This window comes from Zootoca vivipara, chromosome 2 (assembly GCF_963506605.1).
Source record: "Zootoca vivipara chromosome 2, rZooViv1.1, whole genome shotgun sequence".
NCBI lineage: Eukaryota > Metazoa > Chordata > Lepidosauria > Squamata > Lacertidae > Zootoca > Zootoca vivipara.
Window position 1 is genome coordinate 85,876,680 of NC_083277.1, and position 26,523 is coordinate 85,903,202.

At 48.3% G+C, this 26,523-nt stretch overlaps 1 protein-coding gene across 1 annotated transcript in view; it reads left to right on the top strand.

The window, feature by feature from the left end:
* The first annotated feature begins 5,226 nt into the window (after positions 1-5,226).
* Positions 5,227-26,523, top strand: part of USP43 (ubiquitin specific peptidase 43) — a 92,377-nt gene continuing 71,080 nt past the window's right edge. The window contains exons 1-2 of the mRNA XM_060271792.1: positions 5,227-6,296; positions 20,376-20,516. Coding sequence (XP_060127775.1) covers positions 5,679-6,296; positions 20,376-20,516 — 759 coding nt within the window. The 5' untranslated portion in view covers positions 5,227-5,678. The remainder of the gene's footprint in view (positions 6,297-20,375; positions 20,517-26,523) is intronic.

The window sequence follows — 26,523 nt, forward strand, 5'->3', positions numbered from 1 at the left end:
CCCAGTGATGTTCACTGTGTCACACCATGCCCACTGGTGTGGATGAAGTTTAGTGTGACATGCCAGTATCATCACTCGAAAAGGCACAGTTCCATAATGCAACAGGTTACTGCGGTGTGAATGGAATACTAGAAAACAGGGCAGGATGATAGAATTGTAGAGTTGCAAGGAATAGGAAAACAATTATAATCAGGAAAACAAACATACTATTCCACATGTCTGATTGCACCTTTAATCTGGCTGCAATGAGTCTTTGCAAGATTAGGCCCTAGAACGGCTATATTTGACAGGTAGGCTGACTGACCTATTTGTTAGGGGAAGGATTGATTGAAGAGAGGCGCTGGCTTCATGCCCAGAGAGAATCTCTTCTCCTCACAGCATTGCTACAATAAGGATGACATGCCCATTATGGAAGGTGGCCTCTTCCGCCTTTCTAAGCTGTACGACCGGACTCAAATCGGTGTGCTACATTATAGTCTGTAGCTTCTAACTATAAAGTTAGAAGAGGGACTCTCTGTCCATCTGAGAGACATCAGCATTTCCCTGACAACCAGATCCAGGTTGGCGTGCTTCTGCTCTGCTTCTCTCTCTCACTCACACACCTGTCAGTCACTCTGCACCTGACTTGACAGCAAAGAAACCCAGTGCCCCCCCCCCGAGCAGCCTGGAGCTGACACCAGGTAACAAGCTCTCCTCTGGGGCCTGACCTTGTGCCCAAGCAAGTGATGAGGCTGCCTGGGTCTTATGCAGAACAGGCACCGAGTCATATAGGCCACGCTTGATACCTGTTTTGTCTCTAGCTCACTGGGAGCTTAGAAGACCAAAGCGGGAAGAAAGCTTGCTTTTACTGGTAAACGATGTAAAGCCTAATGTGTGCCACTGTGACATTGCTAGAATGCTTAAGATTACGTGCTATCCCTCCCCCACACAATCCTGCTGTTAAAAGACAATGGGTAGCTTAGCAATGCAGAGATGTGCTTGGTTTCTGTGCAAGTTTTGCTCTCGCTACAGAATTCCAGTTGGTTATCATTTGAGACTTTCTTATGCCCCTGTTTTTCAGTTTGGGGACTAGGCTAAAAATATTCTGGGTCACTAGTTGGGAGGTTTCCCCCCCCCCCTATGCTTTTAAAAACTGCCATTGCTATTGCTTGTGCTGTGAAAAATCACAAAAGCCAATGTTTTTCCTCTAAAGCGACAAAGCCACAGAAGACTGCCTGTGTCATACCTCATCTTGTCGTCCCCCCCAAATCTTCCTCCTCACATGCTCCATATGGAAGGTGGGGGGCTGGAAGCAGCTGTGGAGAAGCTCATCTGGATGGGGCCGTTATCTTCTTGCTGGTTCCCTGGGTCGAGTGTTGGCAAGTAAACAAAGATCAAGACTCATTCATTGTGAGCAATAACTGGTAACAGGACTATATAGGGGCAGGAACTGGTAATGATAGGAAGAAGGTGGAAGCTGAGTAAAGCCCACCCAGTCTCCCTCTGGCTTCTTCAGCTCTTGCAGGAGATAGCCTATTCTCTGCAACCATCAAGGCTAGAAACACCAACTTTTATTTTGAAGAGGGCTGAGGGCGTGAGGGCCAAATGTGTTCCTCTAGGACTCTGTCTGGCTCTTCAAACTCTCCCCAGGCCACACCTTTCACCACATCTGCTTAGCACCCTCCTTGGGTGTTTTTGCCTAGGTAAAACACGATCATTTTTCTTGTTTGCCTAGATGAACGAGAGAGGAGTGTGAAAGCTCACATTTGTTGCTCTGACCACTTTTGTTTCTGGCCACACCCACCATCTGACCCCCAAAAGGTTGCATGGAAGGAAAAGTGGTCCCCGGGCTGAAAAATGTTCCCCAGCCCTGCCTTAGAAGAAAACAGAAGCTTTCTCAGAGCTCTTCAGCAATGACCTGCTTCAAAGCCCCCCCCCCCCCCCCGCATTTTGCGACATAATTGGGCAAAGCATTTTTTGGAGACATTGTGACTTGCCCAAAGCAGAGCTGAGATTTGACTTCTGCCTCACCTCCAATATTTATATCACACACTCTTATTTGATGGTTGCTCTAATTGACAGAGCAGTATATTGCTAATGGAACTCATCTGTGCTGGTGAGAACAATGCTGCCTTTGAGGAAATCTTCCTTTTGTTTGGTGCACTTTTTTCAACCACGCACATTGACCAAACCACTTCCGGCAAGGGAAAGAGAGAGAGGCTGTCAAAGGCAAGCAGGGGCTTCGTCCATCTATGGCACGGATGTTCTTAATATGCTGCTGCCAAGTGATGCTCTGCTCTGAGATGAGGTAAGGCTTCTTCCCTTTGGCCCTGAAAAGCCATACTAAAGGGTTCTGCCCTTGAGTTGAGGACTTGGCTTTTTGCAAATGCGACGGGATAGCAGCTGAAGCTGGAAGTGCAACGGCTGAATGCCTTCCTTCTGTACTGCCATCGGATTTTATGTCTGTTGTAAAAGTTCCAGGGGACGGTCAGCATGCAAGTTTCCAATGAAAGTGAATGGGGGTGGGAGAATCTGGACTGGGGCCAGTCTTTGCTATATCCATTAAGCAAAGTGTCATTAGGTTCTGGTAAAGCAGCAGATTAAAATAATAATAATGGGGTGATGATGGCTCTTCATAGAACATGACCGCTTGTATACCACGCAGAAAGAGGGCAATTTGCATAAGCTAATAGGTGTGCGTGTGAATACAGAAATTTAGAAATGCTTCTTACAACAGACTGTGACCAAGTGGCCTGGGTCCGTCTCTGCTCAATCTGCTGCCCAGGTGCTCACTGTTGACCAGCAACTTCAAGGCCCTCCTCGCTCCCCCATTTTAGGGTTCCTTTTCCAGCTTGGGCCAGGCAGCCCTTTCAAACAGAGGGCTTCTCCTCTGTAATTTATCTACATAGGTTTGCTTTTACTTTTGCTGAAAGTGTTGGGGCTGCCCACTCCTTTGGGGGCCATTATTCTTTTCTTTTAATACACGCAGTGCAATAATAAATGGAAGGTGAAAGCCAACACAAGCTGTTCCTAATACAGGAAGGCATCAATAGGAGCAGGAAACCGTCAGCTGTATCTGTGTGTCAGGAGTCGGAGTCAGGTGTAGGTCAGCAGTAAAAACCATGGTGTCAGCAAAGTTAACTTTTTATTCAAAGAAACCGAAACAGGGCAGGCCTAGTGATCTCAACAACTTCCCCCAACTTTCACTGATGAGACAGTTGCGATGACTGTAGGTCCCTGCCTTCCCACGGCTGCCTAAGTTCCCTCCTTTCCTTTTTGCTCATTTCAGAAGACCTTGCAGAAGAGGAACTCTTGATGGATTTTGCACTAGACTGTGAAAGGGATCCATGGCACTGCAGCCATGGATATTGTGCAGAGCCACTGCCTACAGGTAGTTTATTTTTTACAGCTATTGGTTTCTTCAGGTCACACAGTTTGGGAATGAATGACTGCACTATAGTATTCCCATTACCTAACTGCTTAGGAATTAACCTTCCTCCAGTTTTCAGCCCTAGATCGTCCCCTTCCCCAACAAATTCACATAATGTTCAAGGTCCTCTTGAATTCTTAAAAGAACTCAAGGGGAACTGAGAGATCCTGATTTTCAAAGTGAGGTTGTCTGTCTGTAAGGAGGATCCATAAGGGCAGTTTCCCTACTTAAAAAGTGATATTGTTTACAGTGCAGGACTCAGAGGCAACTCCTATTGAGTTCAGTAAGACTTCTAGCCACCTTAAAACACTCTCGTGCACCCCCATCGTATGAACAATATAACTTGTGTTCATATGGAAGGGCTGCAAGCCCTCAGCAGCCAAAGCTTTCAAACACAATTGGCTTAAGAGCTGACCCCAGCTCAGCCCTCACTGATCATAGGCATGGAGCCAATGTGGACAGTGATGGCAAGCAACTGCTGCACTCTAATCTGTGCAGGCAAACTGTCCTTATCACAGATGGTTTATGTTTTATGCAGGTGATGACTCGCAAAGGAGCTGTTTAACTACTGTGTGCCCATCTTGCAACTTAACCAACATTTAATGGGTTACTAATGTGGATGAACCACCAACATACATATTACCGTATGCCTGACCTGTGTGGCAATTAGACACACATCCTTGCTGTATGCTGAACTAATCCATGTAACCTATATTTCCAAATGAATCCGCACAACAAGCCTGTGTGGTAAGCCAATGTTCCCATCAGGCAAATAATGGCCAAGGCTGGTAGTGGCTTGCCTTAAGGCATCCTATGACTTAATGGCGGAGGTGCGGCTTAACTGAACACTGTATGGATTCACAGACATTGCTATCCCCATATGTCTACTACTTGTGTGCGTTTTCCAACCTACAGGGTGAGTCATATGTGTAAAGGATTCATGGGGGTTGCCTGAAATCCTTGTGTGCACCAACCCTTTGCCTGTATACAGCTGCTACCACCCACAGACTTATTTCTGGCACACTCTTGTAAACCACCAGCTCTTACACCCGCGGAGCAGCATAATATTTGAAGCCGGGGAGCTCACAGGGGTGGAGCTGGCATGCTTACTTTTTAAAGAATGCCCACATCAGTATCACCCCCAACTCTTCTGTGGTGGGGCAACATTGGCATGTGAACTGACCCCACTAACTCCTCTCACAAGGTCTGCCAATCTGGTCCAAATGGAGCAGTGCGGGATACAAGGATCTGGTAGGAAATGGCCCTTCACATGCCCTTCTCCTCTATGGATGGACTCTACCACCATAATCCCGTGCACACCCACCTGGGAAAAAGCCCAACCGAAGGCATTGGGATGGGTAGGATCACTCTGGACCTGTGAGTTTGTGGTGGTGTGCCAAAACACAGACCTGCTCTGTCTCCAGTTGGCAGTGATGGCTGTAGGGTAGGAACCACAAACCCGAGGCTTGGTTGGGGTCTACGGTAGGGTACCGGTATGTTGTCCTTGGAATGTTGACATCTTTCCTAAGCTGGAAAGACCTGCCCACCTCTACCTGGCACAGGGGAAGGTGGCGAGGCTGGCGGAGTTCTCCAGGATTCCCGGTGGCCCACAGCCGCACGCAGCCGCGCTCTCCCCGCCTCCCTCGCCGCTCCAGTCATCTGCCACTGACTGTTGAGCACCTGAGCAAAGGAGGAAGAGGGACGAGCCAGGCTGCAGGTAGTGCCGCCGCCGCCACTACTCTCGCTGGCAACACCTGCCTGCCGCCCTCCCTTCCCCACCCAGGATCCAGGCGATCCTGCTCCGTGCGCCTGCCGGGCTCCAGCGGACGCCACTTCTTAGCGGCAGCAGAAGCAGCAGTAACGCCTCGCCTGCGAGAACCGCCGCCTCCCCGCTGTGAACCAGGCGGGCGGGCGGGCGAGCTCCCAGCAGAGGGAGGCGCTAGGTGCCGCACCTCCAAACTCAGCGCGCGCGATCCACCCCCTCCGCCGAGTTTACTTCCCCTGTTCCCCGGGCTCTGCTGATCCGCGGGCGGCGACCCGAGGAGGCGGGGAAAGCGCCGTGCCTTGGGCGGAGGGGCGCAGCAAGATGCCCGCCTGCCCCCGGCCATGAGCTCGGCCCGCTCGCCTTCCCCGCCTCTCTGCCCTGCCCAGCCGGCAAGCGCGGAGGGAGGGCGGAGAGGCTCGGAGCGCGCAGGTAGCCGACAACAACAACGGGGAGAAGGCAGCAAGCGGCGGCGGCGGAGCTGGTGGCCGTAGCCTCCTGGCGCCGATGGGCGAGCAAGAGGCGGGCGGGAAGCCCGGCCCCGGCGCGCCCGGCCCCCCGGACGGGATGGCCAGCGGAGAGCGCCCCCATGCCGGGGCCGGGCGGCGACGCCGAGGAGCCGTGCGCGCCCTGAGCAGGCTGGCGCGGCGCCTCTTGCAAACTTTGCGCGGCGCCCGGCAGCAACAGCAACAGCCGCGGCGGCGGCGAGAAGGCGCCGAGCCCGAGGACGACGAGGGCGGCTTCAAGCGCCCGCCCGGGCCCGAGCGCGAGAGAGGCCAAGCCAGTGGCGGCGGCGGTGGTAGCGGCGGTAGCGCCCGTCTGTCGTGGGGCGCACAGAGCCCCCAGCCGGCGGCCGTTCCCGGGGACCCTCGGCCGCTCACGCCGGGCGCGCAGGGGCTGAAGAACCACGGCAACACGTGCTTCCTGAACGCCGTGGTGCAGTGCCTGAGCCACACCGAGCTGCTGGCCGCCTTCCTCCTCCTGGCGCTGCCCGACCAGCAAGGGCCACCCGGACCTGGAGCCGGAGCTGGAGCCGCCTCCGGGGAAGTCACCCAGCACTTGGCGGCGCTCGTACGCGCGCTCTGGACCCTCGAGTATACGCCGCAGCTCTCCGCGGACTTCAAGGTAGGGGGCGCACTTTTGCGCGGGATCTGCCCCTCTCTCCGGGGGGCCACGGGGAGAGGGGAGGGGCGCTCGGGAAAGAGGCTCCGCGTCTAACGCCGGAGTCCTTCTCAGCCACCTGTAGGCAGTCTTCGACGCTGCATATTTCCACCCCCCACCCCCAGTGTGACCTGCTGCTCCGGATCTGGCTCCGGCGGCGAGCGCCGTTGAACGGTCTGACCTCAACTCTGCCAGGCGCTGCGGGGACGCTGGAGTGCGGCTTCTGCACTTCGAGATGTGCTCCTTGGTGGCAAACGGCTCCACTGGGCAGAGTTAGGATTCCTTCACTCTCTCTCTCACACACACCTCCCTCTCTCTTTCTTTTTTCTCCAGCCACCTGTTTAGTCACACCTCACGCTTTAAAGCGAGCTACTGTGCTGCAGGGGTTTTTTGCAATGGGGCCAGGTTGACTGCCTAGGCAGGTGGAGGAGTTGGAGGGCATTGCTAACAGATGGCCACGTGGTGCCACATCAGGGAGGCTAACCAGGATTTTAAAAAAGAAGTGGGAGAATAAAATGCTCTTATGTGTTTCTTTTGTGAGGAATTTCCAGATTGTTTGTGATCTCACCCTGCTCCAAGTTCATACTTCCAACAGCCTGAGCTCTTCCTCTTCTATGTAAGCGTAGTGTTTGCTGGTGATGTGACAACTTGGTCAGGTGGTCCTTGCCCATAGCCAGAGGTGGGAAAAATGCTACTTTTTAATCTTGAGGATTTTTAATTAAATAAATAAATAAACTTCTGGGAGGATAGTAAGAGAAACATTTGTGTGTCTGATAGAGCCTTTCATAAAGAATTTCACTCCTGCTTGACTCCACCAGACACACAAATGCTTCCATTATCATCCTCCCAGAACCTTCCCCCCTTTTCTTTTTAAAAAAACCTCACTCCCTTTCTCTTTTTTCCTGCGCAAAGGCGCTGAAGGTAGGGATGTGCTGGAAAGGGTTTTGCTTGCAAACCTGGCACACCTGGGAAGCTCTCCTGAAGTCTGTGGTGCTGCTGAAGTCGTGTAGGGTGCTCAGCATTTGTGAGCTGTGCTTTGAAGTTGCAAAGGAAATACTCAATTGCTGTATTTCCTCCTCCTTGCTTTGAAGTTGCAAAGGAAATACTCAATTGCTGTATTTCCTCCTCCTCCTCTTCCTGAAACCCCATTTTTCTATCTTGAGGATCATGAAGCTGAATGGGTCACCCTAACTGGCTGTCTCCGCTGCTGGAAGGTCAGGACTGTTCTGGTGGGCTTTCTGGGTTTCCCGCCCCAACCAGTTCGTTGTGATCCCCCAGCTAGGTTCACAGCACTCTGGGAACAGTCAGGCATGATATTCTGCACTCTGTGTCAGCACTGCCTGCTTGCCTTTAGCCCACCTCTGAGGGGCGAGGAGTAATTAATCTGGGGAAGCAGACTTGATTCTCCAACTGCTTAGAAACACCAGCTGGAAGGGAAGAGATTGTCAAGTCCACAATTTCCTGCCTGCTACAGGGCATGGTTGCCTGTATATCAGCCCCAATCTGACTGGCAAGAAATAATAACAGCAATACTATATTGTTTTTTATATGCCACCCATCTGTCTTGAGTTGCCCCAGCCCTTCTGGGTGGCTTCCAACAAATTAAAACACCAAACACAGTAAAACATCAAACATTAAAAACTTCCCTATTCCAGGCTGCCCTCAGATGTCTCCTAAACACCAGAGAGTTGTTTATTTCCTCGACATCTGATGGAAAGGCATTCCACAGGGCGGGCATGGCAATGAGGGAACCACCAGAAGGTCCTTGGAGCTGGATCTCAGTGTATGGATGGAATAATGGGGGTGGAGACAGTCCTTCAGGTATACAGGGGTGAAGCATTTATTTTTGGGTGGGTGGAAGTCCCAGGTGTTGCTTGCAAGTGGACCTCCACCCATCTCCTAATCAAGTGATGCATAGACTATTCAGCCACTTCATTAGGGGGCTGAACGTGGTCCAGTGTGCTGAGCCAGTGATTTGCCCTGGTGGCTTATTTAAATGCCTGTAGTTTACTGAAGAAAAGACAGATGAGTGTGCGCTGTGGAGGGTTTGAGTAGCAATGGTGAAAGATAGGCCTCTCTTCCATGGGTGGAAGGGAGAGGAATTGCCATGGGAATTGTGCTGGAATTTCCTATTTTGGAGGGCTATTTCCTTTTTGTTTTGTTTTGGGAATGCCTTCCCTAGAATAGTGGACCCAGGGAGCTAGGATCAGGAGGTTCTGTGCGGTTGAGGGATTCTGATTTATTTTTGTTGTTTTGAAGCTACTATCTGGTCACTTTTGTTGACAGATTGGATTTCTTCAGAGGTGAGCCTTTTCTCTTTCTCTGATGCTCACATTTGGCTGCTGGCTGTCAGAGGCTTCTTTGAAGCAAATGCCTGAGCTGTGGCTTTGGCAAATCTTGTGTTACTAATTCAGCTCCTTGACAGTCCTGCTAATACTAGGGTAGTCTGTGTGTGTGTGTGTGTTTCTTTCCCTGTTGATGCAGCAAGCCACTGTCAAAGGTGAAATTGTTTTAGCGTCATCTGGTTATTTTTATTATTTTTATACCATGCACAGGGTCTGTATGCTAAGAAGGAACCCCAGGTGGATACTGAATTATAGGCGAGGCTTCTGAATCTTTCAGCGCTTTGCATTTTGTGGCAGTTTCTGGAAACATAGATTTCAAATTCTATTTGGAGAAAATTCTCAGAGCGGAATGTGAAACAAAAATGTTTCAACATTGACCCTTAAGGAAGGGGCTAGATTCGGCACCACCGATGACACACTCTCACCTTCAGACTTATTGCCAAATTAATCATACTCAAGTTCATTTAAAATTCCTGTTTTATGTTGGATGCAAAAAAGCTTTGGGTAAGGAGAATGGTGGTGGAAAGAGGATCAGCTGGGCAATGTTGGGTGGTGGGTTTGAGCCCCACATTGGGCAAAATATTCCTGCATTCAAGGGCTTTGGACTAGCTGACCCTCATGGTCCTTTCCAACTCTACAATTCTGTGGTTCCATGGAAAGAAGCCGGGGCAGCAGCCACGTCCTCACTCAATGATGGCAGCATCAAGACAGGTGCTCACTTAGATCTTGAATGTGCCGTCACATATCTAACACCACAAAAACACAGAAAGGCACACTTTTGTGGTGCCTCAAATGCAACTTCACTGTGGTGTCTGTTCACACACACATATCAGTGGGCCTTCCCTGGGGTGACTCCACACTTATGGAATGCTCTCCCCAGGGAGGCACCTTAGTTCCATAATCACATATCTTTGTGTGCTAGGCCAAAACATTAATTTTCTACCAGGCCTTTGGCTTTTAATTATCTGTGGCCTCCTTCAAGTGGGGGAGGGAGTTTTAGCTCTGCCTTTTAAAAATATAAATGAGTTTTGAATTTTACTCTGTCTCAGTTTTATGCTCTTTTTAAGGTATTTACTTTTCTTGTTGTAAGTCGCTTTGAGTTAATTTTTGCCAAAAAGTGTCTAGTAAGTTTAAATAATAAAGATAAAATGCTTAGTAATCAAACAGTGTTACAGTACTAGACAGAGCCTGCAGGTCTACAGGTGGCAAATGCTCTCCATACTTTCAAAAGGAGAACTTCTCAGGTTCCTCCTTATGTCATCATCTGTACAAAGCACAGTAGTGGAGATGCAGATTTCTAAAACTAGTTGATTCTCCATATCATTTTCACTGCACTCTTGTGGCAAGTTGGTAGCATCATACCACTCAGGCTGCAGAAGGAAATTTGAATTCTCTGTGGAAAGCTGTGAGCTTCCTGTTTGTAACTACAGTGAATCATCATGATACCATTGAAATATCAGGTATTTCTTGTGCACGCATACCTGACACTCTGCTAGTCCCTGGTGAGGCAGGTATCATGTTGCCTCAGATTCTCAATATAGCACTTTAGGGCAGGTATGTTCAATTTTGGGCCTTGCAAAAGCTGTTGGACTATAGTTCACACCCTCCCTGACCATTAGCCATTCTGTCCAGGGCAAAAGTTTGAGTCCGACATCACCTGGACGGCCACAGGTTCTCCACCTTTGCTTTTAACATAAGCTTGACAAATGGGCCATAGGCTGTGGAATTGGTGATGCTTTTGAATGGTTGTAGAGAGTGGCTTGGGATGTGGAACTTGAAACATGGCACGGTCGTTCATATCTCACCTCTGCCATGACTTTACCAGGGGCTCTGAGTGCAGCATCTGCGATATGGTGATGATAATAATACTGACTTACCTGAGATGATCAAGGACAAAGGTGTCAGTATCTCCTGTTGACGACAACAGGTAGTGGGGATGATGATTGGCTTGCACTGTTGAACAGACATGGGTTTGTTTGTTTTTTGATGAAGGCTGCCATGCTCTGCAATATTATTATGGTTGTACATTACCCTAATCTCCATCTGTACATGATTCCAGGTGCTTTACGCAGGGTTCGTGTTTCCTTTGGAAATGAGGCAGTGGAGACTGTGGTGTCTTTCTGATATATGGTTTATTTACACACATATACAACCTGAGCCTATGATGGAGGGCTTCACAGTGTTAGCACCTTGCTCCCCCTAAAGCTGCGGCCTTGGATTCAAACAGATATCAAACATTGCTCTGTCTCTCTCAGTTCCTGTTTTGATTCTTTGCTTCTGAGTCTCATCACTCCAGCTCTCTGCTCTCATCTCTGGCTTTGTCCTTCTAACTATCTGTGGGCTGAGGGAGGGGCTCCACCTATTTGCCATCTCACACAGAGCCCCTTTCCTTTGTTCCCCTTAATGGCCCATCACCCAGGCTATCGCCTTTTCAGGAAGCTAGCCTGACTGATCTTTTAACACTTGCTGGATCCAGGGGTTAGGAGGGTCTTGGGCATACAGCCTACTCCCCCTCTTCCAAATCATAACATTATTATTATTATTTACTTGGGGATGGAGTGACTTCCACCGAACACAGCAGGGCTTTCTCTTGTGTAAACCTCCATAGGCTCCTTTTACAGTTGCTGAAACACACACACACACACACACACACACACACACACACTTGTGACTGGATCGTCACAGATCTAGCTAACATTGCAGAAATAAATAAGAACTTCCACATTGCCCAGTGTCACCTCACATGCAGGTTTTCCTTGGCATCAGCCCACGCATTCATCTGCCAGCCCTTGAGAATTGAGTAATCAAAATGATGTATATATGTTTGTGTGCCAATTCTACTCCCTGCTGGCTGTCAGTCTGGGAACCCACCAGCTTCTCAAAGATGCCTGGTAAATGTGGCCTCTCTTACTTGAATGGGAGCTGGGAACCAAGCAGTGCAGAGGGAGGATTTTCCCGAGGGGCCTGGTATAAAACGGGAACATAAAACTTAGGACCTCTAGACAACACTTCCCATTTCTGAAATGTACCAGCCAGACATACTTTCTTTGGTATTTTTTAGTTGAGGGTTTGAGTTTTGGGGATTAAAATCGGATTGCCATCTCCAAAAGCTGAGAGAAGAACGCCCTGGTTCAACCTCAGTCCATGTATGACAGTTGTAGCTGCTGGTGGGTGGGAAGGCACTTTAGTGCGTACACACCCTCTGTTTATTTATTGTGAGGCTGAGTAGTGATGTGTTTGTGACGGGCTCTGTTTCTAGGAAACAGCAAGGCAAAGGACTCCGGGAAGGAGACTGTGCAGGGAAAAAGACGGCGAGCATAGAGAGTCCTGTTGAGAAAATTCCTCTTGCGCTGGTGCCATCAGAGGCAATTTTCGCATTCCTGCAGAACAGAATCTGCCCTTTTCCAGTTCCACTTGAGTCTGCCTAGCACACTTCTGGTTTACAAAAGGACTTGGGAGTGGAGGGGCCTCACTGAGTCTTTCTCTCACACAAATCCCCCTGTTGTCTAGTCACTTGGGAACCGATTGCTACAAGGAGCCTCTTTGGTAACCTTACCCTGGGAACTCACCCGAGAAGATCTTTTTTTTCATTCAACTCTGTTCCTGATGATCAGGTGGAGAGGAGGGGAGGCTTCAGAGCAGGGGACCTCTGGCTGCTTGGAATGAACTGGGTTGCTCCTGTAACAGCCTTTTTAAACATCCAAGCGCAGATGCTGAGTTTGAAGCCCTCTTCAGTATCCAGTACTCTCATTCTGCAGCAGCATTTTTAACCTCAGGGCATTTCAAGAGCGAGAGAGGAATCTTTATCCATCATCTCTGCTGCTCTTGAGCCACCCTAGGTCATCCCTGGGCCACTTCGCACTTTCCACATTAAGTTTGCCTCTGCTATGCGTAGTCCCCATGATACAGTGGAAGGGGGTGGGGTGCAGCTCCAGGACTTACTGGTACTTTCTATTCAGAATAGGAACTATGAAATCATCAGCCAGAGATCCTCTGGGCTACCTGGGTGCGGAGCATCCCAATTTATCCTCATAATAGCAACAGCCCTGTGATGTAGGCTAGGCTCAGACAGTGATTGAGGTCCAACTACGGCCACACACTGAATTTTATGGCCGATCAGAGTTATGAAGCCGGATGGACTCCTCAGCCCAAATGCAACATGCTAACCTGGTGGGAGGGGACCTTTTTTGGCCCAGAACACCAGATCTTTCTCTGTCCTCACCCCTGTGGGTGAACATTGACGGATGGGCAGTGCCTTCAACCTTGCTTTCTGCAGGGATCACCCGAGCAATCGGGTTCCCCCTGGGGAACTCAGCTGCACAGCCGACCCAGCTGCGTCTCTTCCTGGCCCCATACCTGATGTCACACATGATATCAGGTGGTGGGACAGGTGGGCATGGTTTGTGGATCATCCTTTGCTAACTGATCATTCTATGACTGTCAGCTGATCCTAACAAGACTGAGTGCTGCACAGTAAACCAGCACAGTTGTCTTTATTTTTGGACTCTCCTGGAGAACAAGGCTATAGGCTCTACTTAGGGGTGCAGCTGTGGGGGCCATCACAACAAACTCCTGCTATTCAAAATTTACAACTACACCACTGCTTAGACTGAGAAACCCCCATTCCAATTGTGCATTCCACTGTGCTGTGTGAGTAAAAAAAGGTAAAGGACCCCTGACTATTAAGTCCAGTCGTGAACACTTCTGGGGTTGCAGTGCTCATCTTGCTTTACTGGCCGAGGGAGCTGACGTTTGTCTGCAGATAGTTTTTCCGGGTCGTGTGGCAAGCATGACTAAGCTGCGCCTTTTACCTTCCCGCCAGAGCGGTACCTATTTAACTGCTTGCACTTTGACTCTTCCTTGCTCAGCCCAGATGCCTGTCAGTTTGGTCTGCTCTGAGATGGTTTGGCTCATGTTTATTTATTGCCCTTGTTTCTGCTGAGCCCATGCCAGTAATATCATACTTTTCATCGCGATGCTGCTGCTACCACACCAGTGACCTTCCTTTTCTTTCTTCCGGCACATACTTGATCAGCAATAAATGAGGTGTGTGTGTGTGTGTGGGGGGGAATTAAACAAAGCCCACAGCAGGCATTCAAATCCCAGACATAAAGAGATGAAAGCAACAGTCCTTTTTCAACTCATTTTGGAATTTGGTTAATCAGGAGCACCTGAATTTGAGGCTGTTTACTCCCACGTGCGAACATGACCAAAATCCACATTCCCTCACTTAAGTCACTGGGATATAAGAGCAGCTGAAAGGCATGGTTCATATACAGTGACAGAGAGAAGCTTATGCCTTAATAAAATGGTTAGCCTTTCAGGGGCCACAAAACTCTTCCGAGTGTTTATGCTACAGTAAGCTAACACAATTATCTTTCTGGGAATTACTAATGTGAGTTGCCACTCACCATTTGTTCTGCAGTTATATATTCATGAGTTGGAGATGCAATGTATAGTGGAGATGCAATTTGCATAATTTTGGTATTCTCGTGACACAAGCATGGGCAGTTGGGGTGTGTTATTGTCTCCAGACTGTTGGCCTCCAGCTGGGGGCCCAGGACCCACTTCTGCAGGGATAAGGAATCAAGCCTTCTAGGACTCTTCCCAGGTCACATACCCCCCCCCCCCGGGAGTGCCCCACCCCACCCCAACGTTGTTATTTCCTAGAGTGCTTTTGCCTGGCTTGAATGTGTTCTTGAATCGTAGACATGCTTCCTGTCTGCCAGTAGGGAGGTGTGTGTGAAAGAGAGAAAGGAAGGAAGGGGGGGGGGTCATCAGTTGAGTGGGGATTTGAACCCTGGTCTCCCAGGTCCAACCAGTACACCATTGCATCTGACAACATCCCTTCTTCCAGATGTCCAGAAAATCATTGATAGAAAGTATTTAGGTTGGAAGCTTTTGAATGTGTGTGTGTGTGTCTGTGTGTATAAGTAGTGCCTACTTTAGAGCAGTACTTTTGCCAGAATTCAACAATTAAGGTTGCAAAAAGTTTCTTTGGAGAAGTAGTTTTACTTCCCCTTCCAGCTCAGATTGAAATATTTCAGCAGCTCGCCATTTGGCCATGCCCACATTGAATTAGCAGTCAGCTTTCATCAGCCACATCTCCATACTGCCCCTTCAGAGACCAGGAAAACCAGGCACCTATCTTGATGCAGGGGGATTTAACCCCCTTCATTCTATCTGAAAGTGGGAGGGATACAAAATGGCAGTGGAATAACCAGACGTGCTTAATTTGACCTCTACATTTCTTGCCTTTCTTAATGTGGGAGTGGGTGGAACTCCCCTAGGTTAATATCTGCATCTCAGGTAGGGACAGTGCTTCCTTTCTGGATGGGACACAGGGCTACGCATACCCCTAAACATTTTGTGAATTGAAGTTTGGCCTCATTAAGGGGCAGTATTTCAATAAGAGTAGGAAAATGAGAGTACCCCTAAACATTTTTTTAGAAAAAAAGCACTGGGTAGAGGCACAAGTATAGGAAGAGTTCAAAAAGTTGGCAAGCCTAAGTTTTTTTAAAAAGCCCAGACACTTCATCACCATAAATTGTTCATAAAAACAATTTTGGTGAGCGCCATCCCTTTTCCCTGCCTCCTGTTTTCGCAAATTAAATGTTCATTTGCACAGACACAGTAGCCTCTGCGTGTAGCACGGAGCAGAGTAACTGACCTGCCTTTTTGTGGGTTGTGCAGCGCAGCAATTTCTGGTGATTGCTGCCCACTCCTTCATGATGTATAGGCTCGCCAAGGGAGGCTGCTGAGAACAATGTTTTGCTAGAGTAATATTTCCCTTGCAAGTCTGGGTTTAATTTCTGTTTAATAGGATGGTTATTATGCAGCCACAAGGCTTCAGCGATGAGCTACCTGCTGAGGTTTCACTACACGTTACAGATAAGTATCTGGAGGGCAGATCTGTTAACACTCAGTTGGCTATATAGTTCCGTTAATAATCAAGGGCTTGTTAGCATTTAATTGCTCTTCACTGCCCAAAGAGCATGGGAAAGAGCCTTGCTTGAGGAGGAAGCGGGTCTGAACTGCTTTCCACAGCCTGCCCTCTGGGCTTTTGAACTGTGTGTGGAAAGATGGCTGCTGATGGATTCTGGTCTACTAGAACAGGGACCAGTCACTTGTGGCCCTCCAGCATTTGTTGGACTCCCAACTTCCATCAGCCACAGCCAGCATGGGCAGTGGTGTAGAATGGTTGGAGCTGGAGTCCAGCAACACATGGAGGAACGACAGGTAGAGGATACAGGTGATGTCTCACATCTGACCTCACCTGTTAGAGGGACCCTCAGGCATTCTAGCCTCACAAGGCTGGTTTGACCTAACATGTTACATCAGCAGAAGCCCTGGGCTTCTTCTGGCACAACTGGGTTCCCCTCTTCTCCTCCCCCTGCACCCCCAAAAATTGGCTCAGAGGGGTGTTTTGGGAGAACACCCAGAACACTTGGGGGGGGGGTGGAGGCAAGGGGGAATCATTCCATCTAGGAAGCTGCAATGCTTGCTAAGAATGTTCAGCAGAGCTCAACATTGAATTCCACCCACTATGCTGGGGGCTCCTCGAAGGGAACATTCCAACTTTACCTCAGGCACGGCTTTGTGAGTCCTGTCACATAATATCACTGCAAGGGCACAGGGTGCAAGACACTATATTGCCTGAGGTGGGAAAATCAAACGGTGTTCTCTCCCCGCTCTCCCGTCCCCAAATCTCACTCTCCATACATGTTGTACTACGCACAACAAACGTAGACACCTTCGCCACAGGAGCTGTGGTCAAGCCAGAGGTCAAGCCAGGATCTGGATATGAAAGGTGCAAGCTGCACCCAGACCAGGAAGGCTAAGTCCTAACTGAAATATGAAGCCGTCTATAGCTGTTCCAATGACCAGCTTGGGAGAATGGTGCCAGTCCGCAGCCTGAGGTTACAAAGATGCTCCAAACTGCAGTTTTGATGGCTGTCCTCATGGGCAGCCATGCACATCACTGGTGGCTCCTGATAATGTCAAGTACAGGCTGAACATCAAATGCTGATTGAATCCCTTTCCTTTGGAGTTGGCATGTGCCATGATAATTTTACACTTCTTAGCCCTTCAGCTAAGAAGGGCTGCACCTTCTCCCCACCTCCACAATGCTCTTCAGAAGCTTTCATCTCCCTGCTGTTCCTGGCTAGTACCAAAATCCTATGGGGAGTGAGAGAGTCTCACCTGCCTGGTTTTAGCCCAGCCATTTCAGTGAAGCTCAGGTGTGGTGTGGGCAGCCCTGTAACTAGTGCTCCTTTGTACATCCTGCATTCCATCACAGCCTGGCACAATGCCCCATGCTTGGCACACATTCTTTCTGTGCGTGCTTTTTGCTGCATATTTCCAGGCTCTTAGTATTCCCGTCTCGGCATACTGAATGTCACACTTAAACAAGCATAACAGTATTTAGGGAGCAGCTTGCTCTTGAAATAGAACATGTGGGAGAAGTTAGTGTGGAGAGATGGGGGAGTGAGGGGGAATATACCTTTTGGAGCGCAGGAGGTAGAGCCTTAAGGCATGGAAGTGCCCCGGATTGCACAGGAAAGGGTGGTGGTGGGGAGGCAGCCTAATTCTGACCACCAGATGCTGAGAAGAAACAAGGAGTGGTCATCACATTCCTACCTTGCTTGCATGTGGTGGCCAGAGGCATTTGGCTGCCTGCCAGGGAAGCGATAATGTGGGACTAGATGTACCTCTTTCCCCCTCCTTCTGATTTAGCAACAGAGTGTTTATTTACATTCTTAAAAAGGTCATTCCTTCCGCAATTATGGCATCGGGGTTGGCTTGGAGACTTGGAGGCTGTCACATTAAAGCACCATAATCTCTAGCAGGCTAGTGCTTCGGGTTTCCTCTTGCATTGCAATTCTGCTTTTTCAGTACTTCGCTTGGGGACAGAACTGATGGGGGGAAACCCATGCAACTCTTGGCCATCCTGCACAAAGAGAGCTCCGCCTTGGGTAGCATTTGCTGGTTGCAAATAGGGTTGATACCTCCGCCCTCCCAGTAGGGCACCTGTGGCTTTAAGGGAGGGGTGGGAACTGCGGGTCCTCTATTTTTTTTTTTTTTGCTGGACTACAGCTCCCATCACTCCTGACCAGTGGTGTAGAGTGGGTTGCCAGTGCCTGGGGCTGTGCGGAGGGGTGGGTGGGAGAGAGGGAAACGGATGGAGCACATTCAACTGCCTAAGAGTGTCCGCGTCACCCAGGAGATCATGGCTGTAGAGATAAGAAAAGAAGAGTCCTTCCGTTGTCTGGAGAAGTCACTTCCTGGTTTGCATGGAGAAGCCATTTCAGCGGAGCACAACAATTGAAGTACACATCTGTCTTGAGGCAGCACAGGGGATTAGTGCCTCCTAACAGTTTTGCACCTGGGGCTACCACCCCCTGCCCCCCCACGCTACACCACTGCTGGGGTAGATGGGAGTCATAGTGCTGAAGCATCTGTTATGCCACCACTGCTTACCAGCTTCATGAGAGACAGACCACTGCTTTTCCCAGCATAGATGGGGGGGGAGAGTTCTCCTTGCGAGCTTGTGCCCATCCCACAGCTCTTAAAGACACAGGCACCTTGCCAGAATAAAGTGTGTGGGGTGGCTTCATGGGTACCAGGGGCAAGCTCATAGTGAGTGGCTTTGGGCACAGGAAAGGTGTGCCAGAGGAAGGTTTTCCAGTTTTTGTTAAGCTGGGCAGGGTGATGTTCAGAGCTGCAAGTGGCTAGACTCCTCTTCATAGCAGAGATAATTGGCTCCTTCAAAATAATCCCCTTGTCAGCAAAGCACAGCAGGAAGTGGCTGGTTTTGCTTTGTGATCTAGGAGGACTTCTTTGGCCAGGAGCTGCAGGTAGGGCACCAAGGTGTAGCCTCCAAGAGGAAAGAGCAAAGTGGCCCTGACAGGCAAAAGGGAGAAGGAGCCTGAACTCTTCTTGTCTTCGCCCTCCTGGGTTCCCAACAGTGTAGCTTTGGTTGTCATGGTAACTGTTGAGCAACTCAGAGGCAGGCAGAGAGCCTGTGTTTGTCTCCTGTAGATCCGGCATTGGGGATCAATTTAGCATCCTCTTCTATTGCTGCAGGGACAAAACTGTGTTGTCCCAATTCTTTCCTTGTGAAATATAAGCAGGGGTCAAACTGCAGGGGGGCATGATCAAGGAACTGGGTAGGTCTGGGGATTATTATTATGATTTTTGAAATGTGGAGTGAGCAATTCTGGTTTTGCTAAGTCAGGGGAAGGTCACTTGCACAAATTGATGTTGAGGATGATGCCACACATTGTGGGATAAGCTTTTCTAGGGCACGAGCATGGTGTAGCTGTTAAAAATCCCAGTGTGTTTTAGTGGTTGTCCTAGACTAGGAAGACTTCAGTTCAAATCCCTGCTCAGCCATGCAATTCAGCCTAACCTACCTCAGCCTAACTTAAGGATAAAATGGGCAGGGGGGAAGGTGTGGATGCCACCCTGTGCTTTCTGCGGGAAAGGTGGGTTACAAACGTAATAAATAATTTGAATTTTTTTGCTAGATTATCTGCAAGAATTGGACCTTTTTCCAGCAGGGGAGAAATAGTCTTCTTTGTAGCTTTAAGAGCAAAAAAAGAAAGAACTTGTGTCGTTATGTAAAGAAACCTACTGCATTAGGTGTAGAAATAGGTTTGGTGTGTGTTGCATGGCCCAGCACAATTCTGCCTTGGAGAAGTTCCTACTTTGTTAAGATAAAAAAGTGAGGAGGAAATGTCAAATTGAAGAGTAGCTCAGCTGCAGGGTTTCCCCCCCCGCAACTCCATTGTATTGACCAGATTTACAACTATTCAAACTTACTACACCCAGACGCTACCTGTAGATCTGGTCCAACAAATGTTCTACATTTTTTCCTTCTGTTAGGTCAGGAATAGGCCTTGTGCGAGTTTTGTGGCTGCCTTTGCCTAGCTGAGGCTACCTAGATACATATAGGGCAGTAGAATGGGGAAAGCTTTGAAGCCATGGGGTACCATCCCACACAATTCTCTGCCCCGCTTCTATGGCTACTTCTTCCTGTGTCCCTTCCCTTCAAAATTTCCTTCATTTCAAACTCCACGTCCCTGCGTACCGCTGTTGCTGTCCTTGCTACAAATAACACCATGTTCTTTGAATCCTGCCATCTTGGAGCCAGTCCAGATTATACAGCAGAAGTCATGCAAATGTGCCCTGCATAATTCAGGCCGAGCTCTCGCTTAGGTGACAAGCCTACATTTGGGCTGTGCCCCTTCTCTTATTTCAGTCAAGCTAATGAGTGACTTTTCCAGGGTTACTCAGTGTGACTCTTAGGGCTTGTTCTCACTCAGGTGGTAAAGCTTTGTTTGGACTGTACCACTTTGACTGCAATTGGGGGCCTCCCTTGATGGACTGCTGCTCCATATCAAACAGTTCCATCCCCACAGAAAGTGGTGTGTCCAGGAGAACACTTCTGGCTTACCTTCTCTCTGATGTGCCAGCCCCCACTTTCACTCTGAAATGGTACAGTCTAGACATCTTGTTTTGATGAGATTCTGCTGCTCTTGGCTCTTTTTGATTACCCGCAACTTAGCCCAAGCAGAGGGAAGATGTGAGGGAGGATCAAGGCATATGAATATCTTTTACCCCTCCATGGCTAGGTCCCCTTTCCTACACCATACAAAATATTAACTCTGAACTCTTGTTTTTTTTTAAACTGCAGAATGTCGTATCTAAGTATGGCGCACAGTTCCGCGGAAACTCACAGCATGATGCCCTGGAGTTCTTACTGTGGCTGCTGGATCGTATGCATGAAGACTTGTGTTCGGTGTCTCTTAATCAAAAACTGAAGGTGTCTGGAAAGGTCAGTGCCTGGCAGGGGATACCCTGAAAGCTCTCTGACTTTACACATCAGATTGTAGGAATGTGCATAGAGTAGCTTTTGCATCTCATTTCTCCTTCATTTGAGGGGCGTTCCCTCAGCGTGCAAATAGTTCCCAGGTGACAATGGGATCGGCTGCTAATGTCACAAAAGCACTGGTGTATTGACTGTTTTTTAAGCTTTGATTTTATTCTACTGTTTTTCACTTTTGTGAACTACCGTACCAGGAGATTGTGTTTAATTGGATGGAATTTAAATGCCAAACAGTCAATGATGGCTTCACGAAAACAGGGGGAAGTAGTTACATTTCCCCAGTTCCTTAGAGAGATAGCGGGTGCTCGCTCCCAGGTGAAAGGTTCCAGGTTTCCCAAATGCAGTCTGTTATCTTCCCCTCCTGCTCAGCTTTCAGACTTTTCCTTTCCCTTCCACGCTGCGGAGTGGTTCAGGAGGAGATGGTAGACTGACAGACCAGAATTCTATTATCCCAGGAGCTATCTGTGTGCCAATGCAATTTGGTACCTGTAAATATGTGTCTGCTGGTTTCTGTACCGCAGTGCTTTACACACTTCAAGTGCTTGGGTCAAACTTATTTCCTGCATTGTGACTTACAGCACACACATGCTCTCTCGCACACTGCTATGCCGTGTCTGAGTAAGAAGATGATGGATACCCATCAACCCGAGCCTCTGGCAAAGCACACATTTCTCCTTCCTCTACCTGACTCTTGCCTTAATTATGGGGCTGGTACAGGGAAAAGCTGACTGAGGTGGGACACGCCATCCTGCCTTAAAACCGGGACAGGTTTCTGATGGGAGTTAAATGGCTTGTTTACCTCCTTAGGGCCTACAGGAAGGAGGCTGTATCAGGTTTGGCCTTTGGTTGTACAAGGTTTTACCAGATGTGGACATCTAAATCAGTGATTGAATAAAAAAAGGGACCTAGAGTCAGTGTTTTCTTCCCCTGATGTGAATGTGGGCCTGCAGGTGTTAGGTGGGGGGTTAAGGTGGAACTACTCTGGCTTTGATTATCCGTATGTTACCGAGTGAGAGCTGTGGCAGTGCCAGGCTGTTCCAAAGTAGCCCCCTCTCCCTCTTTTTTGCTCCATTCCTCACTTTTCATCCTAAGGATCTAGGCTCTGGCTCTCCGTCTTAGCCACTTGCTCTTATTAGTAGCATAGGGACACGTTTGGCACTGTGGTCTAAACCACTGAGCCTCCTGGGCTTGCAGATCAGAAGGTCGGTGGTTCGAATCGCTGCGACGGGGCGAGCTCCCATTGCTCTGTTCCAGCTTCTGCCAACCTAGCAGTTTGAAACTGGTAACTTGCATACCAGTGCAAGTAGATAAATAGGTACCACAATTGCAGAAAGGTAAACGGCGATTCTGTGCACTCTGGCTTCCGTCACGGTGTTTCGTTGTGCCAGAAGTGGTTTCTTCATGCTGGCCGCATGACCTGGAAAGCTGTCTGTGGACGAACGCCGGCTCCCCCAGGCTAAAGAGAGATGAGCGTCGCACCCCACTGGACTTAACCATCCAAATGTCCTTTCCCTTTCCCTTATTAGTGCCATGTGCAGAATCTTGAAGTGCCGGGGCTGCCTTCGGCACCTGGCATCCGTTTCCTGGGTACGTTTTGGTTCCTTTCTGGCTAGAGATGGGTGTGTGGCTGAGAACAAAATCTCCTTCAAGATTACTAAATGTGCCACCCGGGAAAGTGATGCCAAAGTATTAAAATTAGGGTTGCAAACTTCAATCAATATGTTAATTGACCTGTGGCTTTCTAGATGTTCTTGGACTCCAGCTCTCAACAGCCCTGGCCAGCATGGTCCAATGGTCAGGGATGATGAGAGTCAGGGATGCCAGAGAGCCATGGCTTCCTCAACCCAGCAGCAGTGGGGAACCTGAGACCCTTCAGATGTTGCTGGACCACAGTTCCCATCATCCATCCCTGACTACTGACCATGCTGGCAGGGCCTGATGGAAGTTCACATCCATCAAAATCTGCAGGGCCTCAGGTTCCCCCAGATCAGGTTTTGATCTGTATGGTTGGAAGTTAAGAGCTTGTTCAAATCTCTGAGTTGGTTTTGGTTCTGCTCAAAAGCTTGCTCCCTATTTTGTGGCATTTTTGTTGGTCCTAATAAAGAGATATCTCTATCTCTATCCATGATAGAGATTCTATGATTCAACTACATAACTTGCACATCCAAACTCTCTCAATAGTTAGTGTGCTTCCCCTTAGGCTGTTTCCTTCTAATCGTCCCACATGCGTACATATTATATACTAAGTACTGTAATCAGTGCATTTTCACTCCCTTAATTAGTGATCTTGTTAATGTATGTTCTTATGTTTGTTGCCTGTATTTTAAACTTTATTTCAAAATAAAATCCCATAGGTGGGATTCAACTAATGAGTCCCATCAGTGGAAATGCTGCACAAGGACTGCTGTTTGCCCAGCAGCACTTCTTCCTCTCTTCCCCCCAGGGTTCCCCACAATTGGTTCTGGGGTGGGGTGGGATAACCCCCTGGAACAGTGCACTGGGGGAGGTGAAGGGGGATTGTTCCGTCTGGCAAGCTGAAATGCTTGTCCTGGAGGAATGATAGCCTTGGCACAACACTGAATTCCCCCTCCCCATGTTGTTGTTGCTTAAATCTGTGCCAGGCTGGTAGTGGTGATACTTTGGTAAGGGATGTGGGGCTGATGGTGCTAGCCCATATCCCAAACTTAAACCTTCCCCTCAGCTGCTGTTAGCCATGGAGCTGAAAGAGGCAGGTCCATTATGTACCTGACCTTGAGACCCCTCCGAAGTTAGCAACAGCTTTGGTGTCAGCATTGAAAGCATGGAGGAAAGAGGGGGGAAGCATGGAGGAAAGGCTTAAATCCCTCTCTTCTAGTATGGTGGCCCTGATCCAGTGTCCTCTGGTGGCTTTTAACCTATTTATCAAAAATATTTATTCTGTTTTATTTCGAAACCCAACGAGCAGTACATGTACCATAATTTCTGACAGAAATTCCCCCCCTTTTATTATAAAAAAATTATTCATTTCAAGTAAGAAAGCATAGCCATACATTTCCTCTTTAGGTATATATGCAAAATCCATTTATGATATTTCTAAATGATCTTCGTTCAATATACTTTGCAGCAGTGTCCTATTCTTGTCCTGTGGTAGAGCCCACAGAGCAAGGCAGATCTGTCATTTCAGCACCGAGGAGAGCTCCTAGTGATCAACTTGTTCCCACAAGGTTTTGAAGTGAAGCAAGGCCTTGTGTGCCTCTGTAAGTCTATCTCTGCTAAGCTTAGCGTCTTTGGGGAGAGCTAGAGTCTTTTAAAGCAGCCTTTCTCAACCTTTGGTTCCCAGATGATGTTGGAACTCCAACTCATGAGCTCTAGCCAACATGGCCGGTGGGTTCAGAAATGATTGTCCAACAACATCTGGGGGCTTTCAAGTCACTTGATGTAAGGTTCTAAGGCAGTGGAAGAGATATTGGTTTAAGTGGAGCTGTTCAGAATTAGGGGAATAAGTTGAGTACAGAGTAACTAAGCAAGATCCATAGAGGAGGCCTTCCATGAGTACACATCAACCATTAGGGGCCTTTATTTTTGTACACTTTAAAGTCAGGTTGTGGGCACAGGGACTCTTAATTTTTTCGTTTCATGTAATCAATTAAAAGCCAGGTAGTCAATCAGCCGATAATTATTTGGTTGTACCTTGGTTTTTGAACAGCTTAGTTCTCGAACGTTTTGGCTCTCGAACGCCGCAAACCCAGAAGTGAGTGTTATGGCTTGCGAACTATTTTTGGAAGCCGAACATCCTATGGGGCTTCCGCGGCTTCCAGTTGGCTGCAGGAGCTTCCGGCAGCCAATCAGAAGCCATACTTTGGTTTCCGAATGTTTAGGAAGTTGAATGGACTTCTGGAACGGATTCCGTTCATCTTCTGAGGTACGACTGTAGTTTTTATCAGCGGAATCCTCAGGCTTCAGTTAATAGTTCACATGGCGACAGATGACAGACTTGCTGACAGATGTATCTCTAAGCAAGTTCTGGACTTAATAACAGGCTTTTTGAAATCTGAGGAGAATTGCCTACAGTAAACAGTACACCAAGGACTGCACCATCTTGCCCAAGCAATGGCTCAACAAACCCACTTCATGGAAAACTTTGCAAAGGCCCGGCTAACCACTTTGACCTTCCAGGTGGACTTGGCCACTTCCAGATGTATCATAGAGTTAAGCCGAGTAGGTGAAGGAAGTCTTTCTCTGCCTTTCTCCTCATTGTGTGAACCCCCATCAGAATCATACCACTAATCTGCCACTAATTACACTTTCAGGCAGCTTTCTGGAATGGAGTGGCAGCTGCTTTGCTGCTGGCAAAAACAGTATTTATTTATTTATTTTTTAAAGCAAGCTACAGAATGTGCCTGTCTGTCTGTGGCTCATGCACACGGAGCTGGAGTAAGGGGGTATCTATTAAGACAGCGCACTTTTGAGTCAACGGCTCCTGTGTGTTGTGTTTTGCTGAGGAGAACTGTTTGAATAAATGTTCAAACAGTCCACACCCTCTCTGTTGGGAGAGAGATCAGGGAGAGGGCATTAGAGCCCATCCGTCAAAAGACTTGCTTTGCTGTATATGATGGGAGCCTCCCACCTGTCCTGTGAGGCAGAGCAGATTGAGATGTACAGTGGTGCCTCGCAAGACGAATTTAATTCATTCCGCGAGTCAATTTGTTTTTTGAAAAATTCGTCTTGCGGATCGCGGTTTTCCATAGGAATGCATTGACATTTCTTTTTTTGCCCAAAGGAACGCATTAATTAAATTTCAATGCATTCCTATGGGAAACCGCGATTCGCAAGACTAATTTTTCGCAAAACGAATTGACTCGCGGAATGAATTAAATTTGTCTTGCAAGTCACCATCAGATCGCAAGACGCATTCGTCTTGTGAAAAATTAGTCTTGCAGGGCATTCGTCTTGCGAGGTACCACTGTACTTCTTTGTCCTATTATGCAGTAGCTGCCATCACTCTCTGCTTTCTTAGTCTCGAGTCGGGAGACTTGAGGGCTTAATGGATTTCTTCTGGGGAATGGCGTGAATGCTCTTATGTTTAAAACATTCAAAGGCAAACCGCATTTGGCAGTGGGGCAGCCATCTCCCCTCTCCCTGTAAGGCACAGCATGGAATTATGTACAGCCACTTACGGAGGGATTTTCAAAGGCATTCTTAACCTGCGTGGTGCCACACAGCACTTATCTCAAAGTGACTGTAGGACTATATAAAAAACCCAAACCTTGGGCTTTCCCATGGATGATGGAGCAAGCTTGTTTTCTGCTGCTCTGGAGGGTAGGACCTGAACCAATGTATTCAAATGACAAGAAAGGAGACTACCACTAAACATTAGGAATAACTTTTCGTTTGACAGTAGAATGGACTACTTCCGAATGGGGTAGACTCCCCTTCACTGGAGGTTTTTAAACAGAGGTTGGATAGCTTCTTCATTGTAGGGGGTTGGACTAGATGACCCCTGGGATCCCTTCCAACTCTACAATTCTATGATCCCATGACCACCTGATAAACTGCAAGCAGCCAGACCCTGCAGAAATGTGGACTACTCCGTGTGTGTGTGTGTGTGTGTGTGTGTGTGTTCAATCCAAGCACTGCTCCAGGTGGTGCAAGTCAGGTAAGTTTGCTCCAAAATGCAGAGTGAATCTCTTAGCAGCAGCTAACCTAGATAAGCCAGTCAAGAGCTGGTTCGGAGGGTTGGTGAGAAACTTAGTATTCTGTAGTGCCTTGGAAATGGGTTCATTTAGGGTACTGTACTGGTTACTTGTCAATAAAGGGAAGAGAAGTGAGAAATGGTTGTATTTCTCATTGGCCAGAAACAGGAAGATTTTCCGCTTGGAATTTTGATATTTGTATTTTCAGGAAAGTGTAGGATCTGCATGCTTTGCTCACTTCCGTGTAATGTAGGAAGGAGTATTTAGGACAGAGATAGGAGTAC